The sequence below is a fragment of the Talpa occidentalis genome, unplaced genomic scaffold (genome assembly GCF_014898055.3).
Source record: "Talpa occidentalis isolate TD23 unplaced genomic scaffold, MPIMG_talOcc4v2.1 talOcc4.5, whole genome shotgun sequence".
NCBI lineage: Eukaryota > Metazoa > Chordata > Mammalia > Eulipotyphla > Talpidae > Talpa > Talpa occidentalis.
Genome location: NW_023604861.1, coordinates 81,032,978 through 81,045,433, shown reverse-complemented (window position 1 = coordinate 81,045,433; position 12,456 = coordinate 81,032,978). Strand labels below are relative to the sequence as shown.

General features: G+C 42.5%; 1 protein-coding gene across 1 annotated transcript; it reads right to left on the bottom strand.

Annotated features, from left to right (window-relative positions):
- Positions 1-6,216: 6,216 nt before the first annotated feature.
- On the bottom strand, positions 6,217-11,815 carry LOC119258567 (gastrokine-3-like). Its single transcript, XM_037526834.1, has 6 exons — positions 11,804-11,815; positions 10,488-10,541; positions 10,173-10,307; positions 8,602-8,709; positions 7,239-7,380; positions 6,217-6,311 (listed from the first exon to the last, which is right to left on the bottom strand). The coding sequence occupies exons 1-6, from the start codon at positions 11,813-11,815 to the stop codon at positions 6,217-6,219; spliced, it is 546 nt and encodes a 181-aa protein (XP_037382731.1).
- Positions 11,816-12,456: the final 641 nt, after the last annotated feature.

The following is a 12,456-nucleotide window of genomic DNA, read 5'->3' as shown; positions in this document are numbered from 1 at the left end:
GCATCAGCCCACTGTTTTCATCTTTTCAAAGACATACACCCTGGGTTTCCACTAAGCAGTCACATTAAATTCTTTCTCAATGTCCCAACTGATTTCAAGATTCAGCAGTAAAACATAAACACTGTATTTACAGATATCTGAGTGTTTGCTTTTCTACATATATATAAAGGAAGATATGGAAGAAAAGAAATTGCCAGAATTTCAAGTAAAGTGCAGAGAGTGTGAAGAAAAGTAGGAAAGGTGAGGAGTGGTCTGGCTTGAGTGTGGAGTCCAGATGCTGCTCTTCTTACTTGGAGTCCCAGGTCCAGTTATAGTTATTAATTGCTTTGAGGATGGCATCATTCATGCAGCAGGAAGTAGGAATTGCAGTCCTGCATGCAATTTCACTGCTGCCAGCCCATGTGTTGTACCTCACTTGAGTATGGCTTCATGAAACCCAATCCACCCACTTTTAGAAACAGATGTGTGGCTATCTGTGGTGTCCTGGCAGAATGGACAGAGGACCCTTTGCTGAAATAGTTGATTTTTTAGTTGTAGACTATAGGGGAGAAAGAAAGGAGACACCTTATACCTCCATGATGCTGATGTGACATGATATTTTCTAATTTCCCTTTTGAAGTCTCTTTGACCCAAAGATTATTCAAGAGTGTGTTTTTTTTTTACATATATTTGAGTTTTTATTTCATTGCTCTTGATTTCTAGTTTGATTACATTGTGGTTGAAAAAGATACTTGGAATAATTTCAATCTTCATAATTATTATTATTATTATTTTTTTTTTTGCCTAATGTGATCTATCCTAGAGAATGTTCTGTGCATGCTGGAGATGAATGTGTATTCTACTGCTTTGGGTGCAATGTTCTGTTGTGTCTGTTTAGTCCATTTGGTATATAGTGTTGGTGAAGTCTTCTGTTTCCTTATTGATTTTCTGGCTGGATGATCTCTCCATTTTTGAAAGTGGGGTATTGCAGTCTCCTACTATCATTGTCTTGCTATCATTTCTGCATTTAGATATGTTAATATTTGACTTTTATATTGAGGTGCACTGATGTTGGAAGTGCATGTATCTATACTTGTATCTTCCTGGTGAACTGATCCTTTTATCATAACATAATGACCTTCTTTGTCTCTTTTAACAGTTTTCGGCTTAAAGTCTATTTCATCTGCTGTTAGAATAGCTATCTCTATTATCTTTTGATTACCATTTGCAGGGAATATCTTTTTTCATCCCTTTACTTCCAACTCATGTGTGTCTTAAGTTGAAAGTAAGACTCTGGTAGATAGCATAGAGTTGGATCTTATTTTCTTATCTATTCATCCATTCATGTTTGTTGATTGGGGTATAAATTCTGGTAATTCATTGTGTACACAAACATAAACCTTCTCCAGGCCTTTGGGGTGGTGGAACACATGTGGAACAAACAAAACAAAGCATGAGGGAAGCTATGATAGCTTATCTGGCTACCAATAGTAGAGGAAGGCAATCTAGGATACAAGTATGCTGAAGGAATCTTTGCAGGAAGCATGGTGAGGTTTGTAGATGGGGTTTTTATTTCCTATGAAATTTTGTTCCTCACAATAAATAACATGTCGTATAGACTCAGCTGTTCATCTGAGGTAGAACTAAATATAATTTTTTTATTTGGAGCTCCCGGGATTGGAATACATGGGTCCAAAGAAGTACTTCATTATGCAAGTTATTTGTTTGTACAATAGACTGATTGAATTATTAGTTCACCCAAACATAATAAATTCAAATTGAAGAACTAATAAAAGTAGACTTCTAGCATATGATAATGATAAAGTAGCTTATATCAGATTAACTATACTGACATAAATGTGGAAAAAACATTTAAAAAATCTCTTGGCAGACACTGGAAGGTGACCCAGATCTGGTAGAAACTGAAGAGCATAAGATCTTTGAAAGAAATGCTTATGTATTGCCCATCATTTTTCTAATATCCTATGGCAAACAACAACAACAACAAAAACTAATTGTCTACCTACCATCCCCCTCTTACCTGCTAACAGAACGTAGGAGCTAAAAATCCCTCACTTTTAGGGAATATATTGTCCATTTTACTTTCAAGGCATTAATCTCAATTGGCCTAAATTAGTAGTTTTAAACTAGGGTATGATTTTTCTTCCCTCCTCTGGAGACATCTGGAGATGTTTAGAGACCTTATTGGTTATTACAATTGGAAGGGAAACCGTTGGCATCTAGTGGGTGGACACCAAATGTGCTGCTAAACATCCTAAATGCGGAGGCTATTTCCCAAAGGCAAAGATTTTCTGATACAAAATATCATTGGTATGAAGGCTAAGCAAGCCTGGGGAAAACCAATCCTGTTTCCTTAAGAAAATAAGGTAATGAGAGGTTTCTTAGTCTGCTCTTGGTCTATGGGTGAGCAGCGGGTAAGGAAGAGGGGAGGAAGGGAAGCGGGTGAGGGCCCCCCCCGCCCCCCCCCCGCCCCCCCCCCCCCCGCCCCAGGCAGGCATCAGAATGAGGCGAAGCAGCACATTCCCCATCAGGGTAAGTGGACACCGGTTGTCTTCTTTGTATTTGATTTTGTTTTACACTTTTAAAATATACAGACATTTTAATGAAGTACTGCATACAGTAAAGTGCACAGACTTTTCAGTGTAGCCCGAAACTGAGTTCAAGGACAGGCAGGAAGCCAGAGAATAAACAAAGGGCAGCTGCCCCCTCAGCTGGAGAGCCAGTGACTCAGACGCACTCACACAGACCTGAGGCCAGCTGGTCCTTTCCGGAGGCTGCAGAGAAAGGGGAGCACTGGGGAGAGCTGGAAGTGCTGCCATCTAGGGGAGAAAGGAGAGTGAAGAGAGCAAGACTTTCCCCCAGAGGAGAATGTGCCAATGGAGTGTCATTTTCTATATAAGGATGCCAGGGAATTTGACCTCTGTCCTGAATCTCTGGTCTCTGAGAAGGGCAAGGGTGGAGTTTCTGCAAGACTCTTAAGAGACTTCTGGGGGCGGGGACGGGTTGTGTGTCATTTAGACTTTGTATAAGGACTTCTGGGTGATTCCACTAAGTGCAAGTTTGCAGGGGATTAGGGGTGAAGCCAAGGGAGATCTTAAGCTCAGGAAAGAGGGAGCCAGGAGAAATTAACAACAACCTCCCTTCCTGGAAGGGAAGGGCTTTGGGGTATCTCTGGCCCAGATTTGTCCCCTGTACAGACCCTTTGGGCTCATGTTTCAGGGTGAAGGGAGGGGCTTGTCAGCAGAAACAACATGAGGGACAGAAAAGAAAAACCTTTTTAATATTACAGTTTCTCCAAGACACAAGGGCATAAATAGCAGCAGTGTCAACTAACACAAGTGGAGGGGAAGCACATTCCATTTCTGTGTTGATTCCAGAGGGTCCTGTTCCTCTGGTCCCCTGGGGGCTCTCCAGTCAGTGTTGAAGTGGGCAGCTTCGCCCAGGCCATGTGTTCAGTGATGGAGTCTTCTCAGTCAAAGTTTCTGAGGGCTGTGGGTTCCCAGGCCCCTTCTTTTAGCTCTAACATAGGAGGTGTCAGGGGAAGTCAATGACAGCAGCTGCCCCAAGAGAGAGAGGAAAAACAAAAAGGAAAATAGAAGATTTCCCTACTTGGAAGATCACTAATCTAATTCAAAGCCAGTTCTTAACCAGAGAGGCTAAAAAATGATTGCAATGATCTAAGAACTGAGTTCTTCAATCACAAGTGAGCACACAGTCTGTTTTTAGTGCCAGTGGCTGGTTACCTTGACAAACAGGAATATGTTTTGTTGAGGATCCAAGAGCACTGGTTTCAGACTCAAATATGATAAATTTCATTGAATACTGGAATAGATGAAGTCAGTAAGAAGGTGCTATAGACTGAATATGTCTCCTTACATCAAGTTCATATGCTGCAATCTAATCCCTAATATGATAGATTTAGTGCCCTAGAGGGCGCTCTTGTCCCTTCCAGCATATGAGGATCCAGTAGAAGATTTTGAGAGTTCTTATGAGACACTGAATCTGCCAGTGCCCTGATCTTGGACTTCCCAGACAAAATATGAGGGGCTTCCCTAGTGGCGCAGGGGTTAAAGCCTCAGCACTATCATGCTACTGCCAGCCCAGCCAGGGAGCTAAACCATATGAATCAGCAGACCTCTCCTGTCTCACCTGCTGCCCCCCTGCCTCAACAGTGTATTTCAGTCAATCCGCCTGTTCTGTTCCCCACTCTGTCTCTGGTGAGTCCTCACCCCCCTGAGCCTCTGGCCTATACCCCAGTTCTTGTATGCATAAACAATTTTTTTAATCTAAAAAATAAATAATCATTTAAAAAATCGTTATTTATAAGCTATTCCAGTCAATGTCATTTGTGAATTTTGTACTCCGAAGCCCTATTCCTAAAAGGATCTAAGTCCTGGTGCATGCAGTTTGATTGAGCCCACAGGACCAAATTCTACCCTGACAAGCCCTGGAAGACTGAGAGGACTGTGCTGGCTGTGTCTCAGGCCAGAGCTACCACAGTGCAGTTGATGACAGCCTTGTGTGACATTCATGATGGGTCAACAGGCCCTGAACCTAGAGTCTCTGACAAGAAACTAGTCTAGCTGGCAGAGTATCTGCAGAGATGGTACCAAATAGAAGCACACCCAGTGGGTACATGGCAGTGTGTGTGGGGGGAGGAAGGGGTTGTTCTTGAGGGTTCCTGTAAGTAAAAAGACTGTTCTTATAGCTGCATGGAGGCTGGAGGTGATGGGCAATTTCATGAGCAGCCGAAGCTCAGAAGGCCAGGAGGTGGGGAGGGGGGCCAGAGATTGGCATCAGAGAAGTCAGTAGGCAGCAGCACCCACACCATTACAGAGGGCTTGGAAGTGGGGGCCCCGGAAACTGTCACAGGGATTTAGGCACCTGGGAAAGACAGGGTTTGGTTTCCAGAGCTGTGACAAAGGTGGAGGCTGGGTGTCAGGGGCAAGGCAGATATAGGTCCCGGACAGACTGACAGCCATGGTAGCTTCACTCTGGGGACTCAGCGTGCCAGGCTCTGGGGCCCAGGCCCCATTTCATGGTCCTCTCAGGGACTCTGGCAGACCATGCCTTGATCTGTCACATCTGATGCTGCAATCCTGGGTGTGCTATGCACAAATGATTTATGCTCCTGGTATCTCCTCAACAAGCTGCTTGGGCCCCAGTCCATGGACTCAGAGCATCTGGCCTGCCCTACCAACACCCTACTGAAGCTCAGTTACAGGCCTATCATGGGCCTTTCCTATACAGTCACCTTTCATTCATGTTTATAGTTAGCTGCACCATATCATTCCAGCCAGAAAAGCTACACCATCAGCAGAGCTTGTGCTTGAGCTTGTCAGCCAGGACCCTCAGACTTGATTCCATGCACATGTACTATTCAACCTACCCCAGCTTCCTCCCACCCTTGCCCCAGCCCTACCCTCTTTTAGTGTTTCAGCCTCTAACACCTGCTTTGGTGTTGGAGGGGGTGTATCTACTGTACTCCTTCCTCATTTGTTCTTGTTTCTAAGGTAAGAGGAGCCAGGGATGTTCTTTGTGGTGTGGATTGGGTTGACTCTGTCTTTTCCAGCTCTAGGGATGGACAGTTAAAGAACTAATGCTAAGAGGCCAGGTCCCTACTTTATTTGTAACAGAAAGAAATGGCTAAAAGCTAGCATGAAGGTGTTTAGACAAGTTCCTAAGAGAGGTCTGGCAGGGCTGATTTCACAGGAATTTTCATGGTGCAGCTTGGGCAGCCTTGGTAAAACTGGATTCCATAGAATCTCAGAATGAATCGGCAAGAGATGTGATGAGACCACAGGCCTGATAGTGTAAGTCTATACATGGCTAATAAGTTTTCGTTATCTATAAAATCCCCTGAGAGATTTTTCAAAGACAGACCTGCAGAAATGAAATGTTCTAGGAGAGTCTCCCTTTTTTTCCCTCTCCTGGGTGTGCTCTGGAGTGCACGTGATACAGGTGCCTATGACCTGAGTGAGGACAATGCAGGCAGGGAGGGCTCATCTGCTAGAACAGTGAGGCAAGAAAATTTATTGTTCTAACCCAAAGGGAGAAAGTATACCCAATTTTTCCAGATTAAAAAGCTGGATCTTGTGTTGAAAGGAAGAAGGTACAGGACTGAAAGGAACAGCTTCCCATCAGCAGAGGGGTGCTGGTTTCAGGCCAGCAGTCCCATCCAGGTGGGTTCACTCTCTCTGTGGTTGACCTGGAGTTTCAGAACCCAGGGATCTCACCACAGATGGAGAGTCCCATGAAGGACAAAAGTTGGATTTCAAAGCAGGAATCAGGGTCAATTGCCAGTGCAGTACCTTTAAAAGGGAGAGAAACATTTTACAAAAAAAAAGATCATTAATCACTCTAAGGTGATATGTAATGAGTTGCACCTAGATTGAATGTGAGGCTCGAGAAGCTCTATTACAAGAGACTGTGAGACTAAAATGGAACATATGTGTTGCAATAATTAGCCTCACACCCTCCTTTTTTATTTCTTTTACTGACCTTCAACCATCATTCTTAACTCCCCAACCCCTCATGTTCTCCCTTTCCCCCTGCTGGATTCTCCCATTGTAAAGAAAACCTTGGGTTTGTTGGGTTAAATTATACTAAAATGTAAGTGACTGGCTGCAGTTTAATGGGAAGAGATTACTGACTTTATCTGGAATAGCAGGGAAAATTTGAAGTCTTACTTGGAAATGTTCTAAGCTGGTCACCACTGATTCTTTCTCTCCATCCCATGCACCTCCCAGGACTCCAGCAGGGTTACCAGTCACTGACATCTCCCATTTGTGTGTTGTTTGTAGCTATCAGGGTACTGCCTTCTAATATTTGGGCAGCTTGAGAAAGAAGAGCAGTGAAGACCCCAAAGCAATGGGGCTCTGTGGGTAGGGTGCCAGGTGCTGTGCTTCTTAGGCAGAGGGTAATGAAGGTTTGGGTTAAGAGGTTTGGGTTAAGAGGGGGCATCCACCAATTGTCAAGTTCCACTGATGAGATGACTGTCCTGGACCTTCTGGAAAAGCTAAATGAACTCTGCACCTCTGATTTTAATGAATCTTGGGGTCAGAAAATCATCTCTGCCACCAGCAGGGAATGTATCCTGGCCTCTGTTTTTATATCCACTAGCAAAGAAATAAAATAGAACTTAAAACTGTCATTAGAATCTGCCAATAAACTAAAAATCATGCCCTATCTTTTGGCTCACCCAGGGCCTTGGGTTTCTAATTAAGTTGTTAATATACCTTCTTTTTGCTGGTGGGCAAAGTAAGTAGGAAACTCATGGCACATGTCCTTGACAGGTATTCCATACTGAGCTAAGTCCTTGACTCGGCTGGGTAAGACGTTGTAGGTCAGGCCTTGAGTGGATGGATAATGCTTTAAATCCTGCAAGAGGTGACATTTGCAGTGAGAGAGCTTATAAGCTTATAGAGGAGATACAACAAGGAGAAAGAATCAAGAAATGTACCAGGACACCCATGCTCCAGATTGGTTGTGACAGTGCCTGTGGGCCATTCAATTTACATAAATAGCTAGAATACAAACCTGCCCTTGAGTTTTGTCTACCAACAATATCCTATCTGGCCACAAGGTGACGACATTACTCCAAAAAAATTCTGTGTGGGTCTTTGTGTTCTGGCGACTCAGTGTATATTCTTTTCATCTTTTTTTTTTTTTTTGAAACTTTTTTATTTTCTTACACCTCTGCTCATTTTTGTGCAATATTTTATTTCTCCCTTTTCACCCTTCTTAATTTCTCAACAGTTCTAATCTCCAGTGCTTTCTTTGACTCTAATGATAGCAGAGAATAGTTCTAAAATTGTTGCTTGAATGTTATGATTTTATGTGTTACAAATCACATGATTAGAATACTTTCTATCTCTCATGGGGAAAAATCATAAATTGCTTTATTTTTCTATCACTGGAAGTGTATTTTTTCCCTAAGGGTAAATAACCCACCTGCCCTGGATCCAATGTCTCCTAGCGTGCTGGGCAGGTAACTTAAGTAAAACAGTAGCAGATTTCAATTATTTTCCAAGGACTTCTAGACAATTTTTGATTCAACTATCCTCATCTTTTAAGATACTGAGAGGAAGAAAGCTTCACTAGTCCTGAGATTATTTACAACTATAGAAAGAAAATAAGAGTCTGTGTTTGGGGTTTTTCAGGGGAGGAGAAAGGCCTTGAAAATGCAAATACTCAATTAGTGCCTCCTAATATTTATATTCAATGATTTAATCCACTAATATGTAGTTCAGACCCATTCAGGGACAGCTCTCCTGCCCACCTGTGACTATGCAGGTGCCTTGTTTTTTTTCTCCTTTGCCTAATAAACCTGTCTTTTTAAAAAACTAAAAAATAAAACAAATCACATTAAGAACACATAAAAATTATGTCATTGTGTGGAATATTCTTTGATCCAATTATGATTTGCCTTCATTGGGCCACTGACTAGACTCAGGGTTCTTTGCTTGATGGTGGTATTTCACGGGCATTAAGAACAAACATGAAGTTTCCCTGTGTGAACAGCATTGGTTTAGAAGGTCAGGATGCAGAGCTGGAAATACCAATCTAGGAGGGCATCATAGTTGAACTGATCTCACTTACCTTCTGGCCCAGAGCCTTGCTAATGTCATCCAAAGTTGGGAAGGCAGTCTGGTCCATCCTGACCAGGACACAGGCCATCTTGTCAAACAGTTTAGCTGCAAGGAGGCCCTTAGAGCACACAGCAGAACCATGTCATTATTCAGTCACTGTATTAGTGGACTCCTACTCCCTACTCACTACTCCTGCTTCCAAGGCAGTGCTGTTCACAGCTATGGATACTGGAAGAATCATCAGCCTGCAGACCACTTACCAACTGGTGGGATTGGAGAGGCAGGGAGTCAGCCCTGGTAATCAAGCTGACTTTAAAGTCTTGTTCTGCCACTTAGCAGTGTCATGGTCCTCAGCCACCTCCATGACCCTCAGCTTCCCTATCTGTACAACAGGAATGATAGCCCCTCTTCTCACACAGCCGTCGTAAGAACCAGAGGAGACACTTACTGCAGGGAAAGTATCAGACAAGCTACAGAGAGCACCCTGAATGTATAGAGTGATTAGAAGTCTTGGGTCAAACCTGTCAACCCAGATTCTTACCCTGGTTCTGCCCCTGATTTCCCTGTGTCTCCAGGCCAGTCATTAGCCTCCCTTAGCTTTGGATCAGAGCAACCCTGTCTGACTGAGCCCATTTCTCTCCTTCCATCAGAGTAGTTCTTTTGTTTTTTATGTTCCATATGATGGAATTTTGTGGAATATTTTGTTGGAAGAAATATCTCTATGGCTTAAAATCAAGATAGGTATCACTGGACTGCAGGCCTCTGGTAAGATTCAGGGGGAAATCAGGAGTGAGTGAGTGAGGAGTGCGGGAGAAGGTATTCAAGAACAGAGCACGAGAGGTACACTTGGGAGCAAAGAGAAAGCCTGTGTTGAGGTATTCATCCTGAGCTGTCCATTGTGGGCGCGGGAGGAGGGGTTTCCATGTAGCAGAGGCTGGGTGGCAGAGGGTCTTCTGGGCCACAGTGGGCTTTTACTTCATTTAATCCTCTCGGAGCCCTTTCAGGTTGGAAAGGCAGCTGTTGGTGCTATTTTGCAGATGAGTAAACAGGTAGACAGAGACTAGGTGATGTCTCTTGTTACAGAGCTTTTCTCTGGGGAAACTAGACCAAGGACACAGGCAGGGCTTCCCGATCCTGCATCTTTCTGCTAGGTCTCACTCCGTGATGGGCAAGTTGAGGCCAGATTTCAAAAATCATTCTTCTTTAGGAATAAATGGGTTGAAATCTGAGACCAAGACCAAATAACTACTATAGCACATATCCATTACAAGAAATGTTTCTTTAAATGGCTGTTTCCAGAGACCTGCAGGAGCCATGTAAAGTCAATACCTCCCATGAAGGCAAAGGAATGTGGGAGTCCCATAGACCAGAGAAGTTCCTCTTACAGTCACTGGCTCTAAAAGAAGTCACCGCAATTGCAGGAAAGATAGTCCCTTACCTAGAGATAGGTATTCCCATCGAGAGCCTAAACCTAGAGAAGGCAAATATAGAAAGTGGCTTCTCTCTGGAAAAGCATAAGGGTACATTTTGAAGTGGACAAGGCTGTCTTTGGCATTGTAATCAATGTGTTCCACATCTTACATTCTTGTAGTCCAAGATTCCATCCCATTCACTCAAAACATTGCTGTCTTGGATGCTGACCATACCTCGGAAGGCATTGACATGGATGCTCTGAGTCCCCACGGAGCCATCCAGAGGATGGCTGTCACTGATTTTCTGGAGAGAACCAAGCAACAGTGAGAAGAGTCCAAAGTCCAGAGTTCTCATTTTGCCCATAACTTATAGTTTGAAAGGAATACTCACAAGAAATTTGAGGGAGGTTACCTTGAATGATCACCTTTGAAATATTTCTGCTAAAAGGACTAGGCAAGGTAGATTCCCTCCACCCTCACTCACCGTTAGGGCCAGAGATGGGATTAAGAGGAAGACCAGAAGGATGGATGATGCAATCTGAAATGGAAACAAATGTCAGTGCACTCATGCTAGCTTCACTTCAGATGAGCCCAGAGCCTGGAAGGTAAGGGGCTTTCATGGGGGGAGCCTTCTTAAAATGACCTATAACTTTCACAGCCTTTTTTGCTCCTGGGACCCCATGTGCATCTGGACACTGTCATTGAATGTGGTTGATGTGGGGTATGCTGACTACTCAGGAGGCAAAGCTTTATCATTTACTCAAGGATACCTCTTGTCCCAGTGCTGTTAGTCACTGGGATATGATTAGATAACCCCCACAGCCACTTGATACACATAAGGCAGGACTTTCCTAGGCCAAATCGTAAAATAAATTGTGTTCAGGTCATTGGTCTTCCTTATCTGCACCTTCCTCTCTCCTCCTAACTCTCTGCCCACTGTGGGACCTGGTATCCTCCAGCTTTCCTTCCCTCTAGATTCTTCTATCTTGCCTAAGAAGAAAAGATCATGAACCACTTATTCATACCACATTTTGAGAGTTTACTCAAATAATATTTGTTCTTGAGATATTTTCAATGGATCATTTTCTCATGGTGTGGCCTGCCTTGCCTGTCAAGAGGATCTTAAACAACAGGGAGTAAGTGAAAGAGAATTAGGGGGGCAGAAACAGGATAAGATAGAAAATGTAACAGTAAGCCTTTCTTTATATCCTATAGTTCATTATCTGGTCAGCATACAGGCTCACCCAGGTCGTACACTTACACCATAAACTGAAATTGACAAGAAATGCCTTTCCTCTCCACTCCCACAATATCCTATGCAATATTCCACTTACAATGATACCACAAAAGTGATACATAGTTTCATAGGAGAAGAAAACAGCTATTCTAAGAATAATCATGATGCAATGAGGTTAATCAAGGAGACTCATGAGAACCTGATAGCAATACTATTTTGGTAAACTATTCTGAGAGTTGGTGTCATTTATGAAATATATCTCAAACTTTCCTTCACTGGAAAATTGTAAATAAAAAAATCCAGGAATAGAGGAAACTAAAAATAATATAGTTAAAGATTCTTGATCTTTTAAGAAATTTATTTGTTATTTCAAGAAAGACCATCATTTAGATGTTCCAAAGCAGAGGGATTTGTCAACAGAGAGAGGTTATATACCAAATTAATATTTTAAAATTCAATTTGTGCTTAATTTGAAGAGTTCATGGAAAAAAGAGAACTGTTCTCTGGCTATTTTGGCCATAAGAATATAATCAAATATATTTGAAATCAGAAAATATACTTACAAGGTGTTTCATATTGCCTCCTTCTCAGACCACATGTAACTGCGCACATAATAGAATTTTCTATATCCCATTTATTTTCTAAGTCTGGTTTATATAGTCCTGCCCCTTTCAACTATTGCCATGATAAAGGACTCCGGGGAAGTTAACCACAATCTGGATGCCATTTAACAGGAAAAAAACAGGTTTATGTAATCACAGTTATCTTTTTTTCTTTAACTACTTCTAAACATTTTCCCTCTATCTTGATAACTTCACTGGTTCCAAGGCAAACACGGCAAATGAACAAGGCTTTGTGGACTGGCATGCCCTTAACAACTAATGTAAGAATTACAAACAGTAGATTCTGCAAAATGGTCCTGATACAACATCAATGAGTTCACTGTTTCTACTTCTCAGTTCCAGAAAAGTTCTTACTAACAATGGAAGTAGCTGGGAAACTCCTTATGAAGCCATGAGAGACAGATTGGGAGTAGAAAATTAGACAGCAAAGCAATCTGGTCCAGATCTTCATCCAAACCCCAAAATCATACAGTTGGTCTCTCTCACAATGCCTTCTGCCCACTTACCAAGCTGACCTCATTTTACCTTGACATTCCTTATATGCTAATATTTTTGTTCTTATAATATGTTTTTTTCTTTCCTCCCAGATTTCA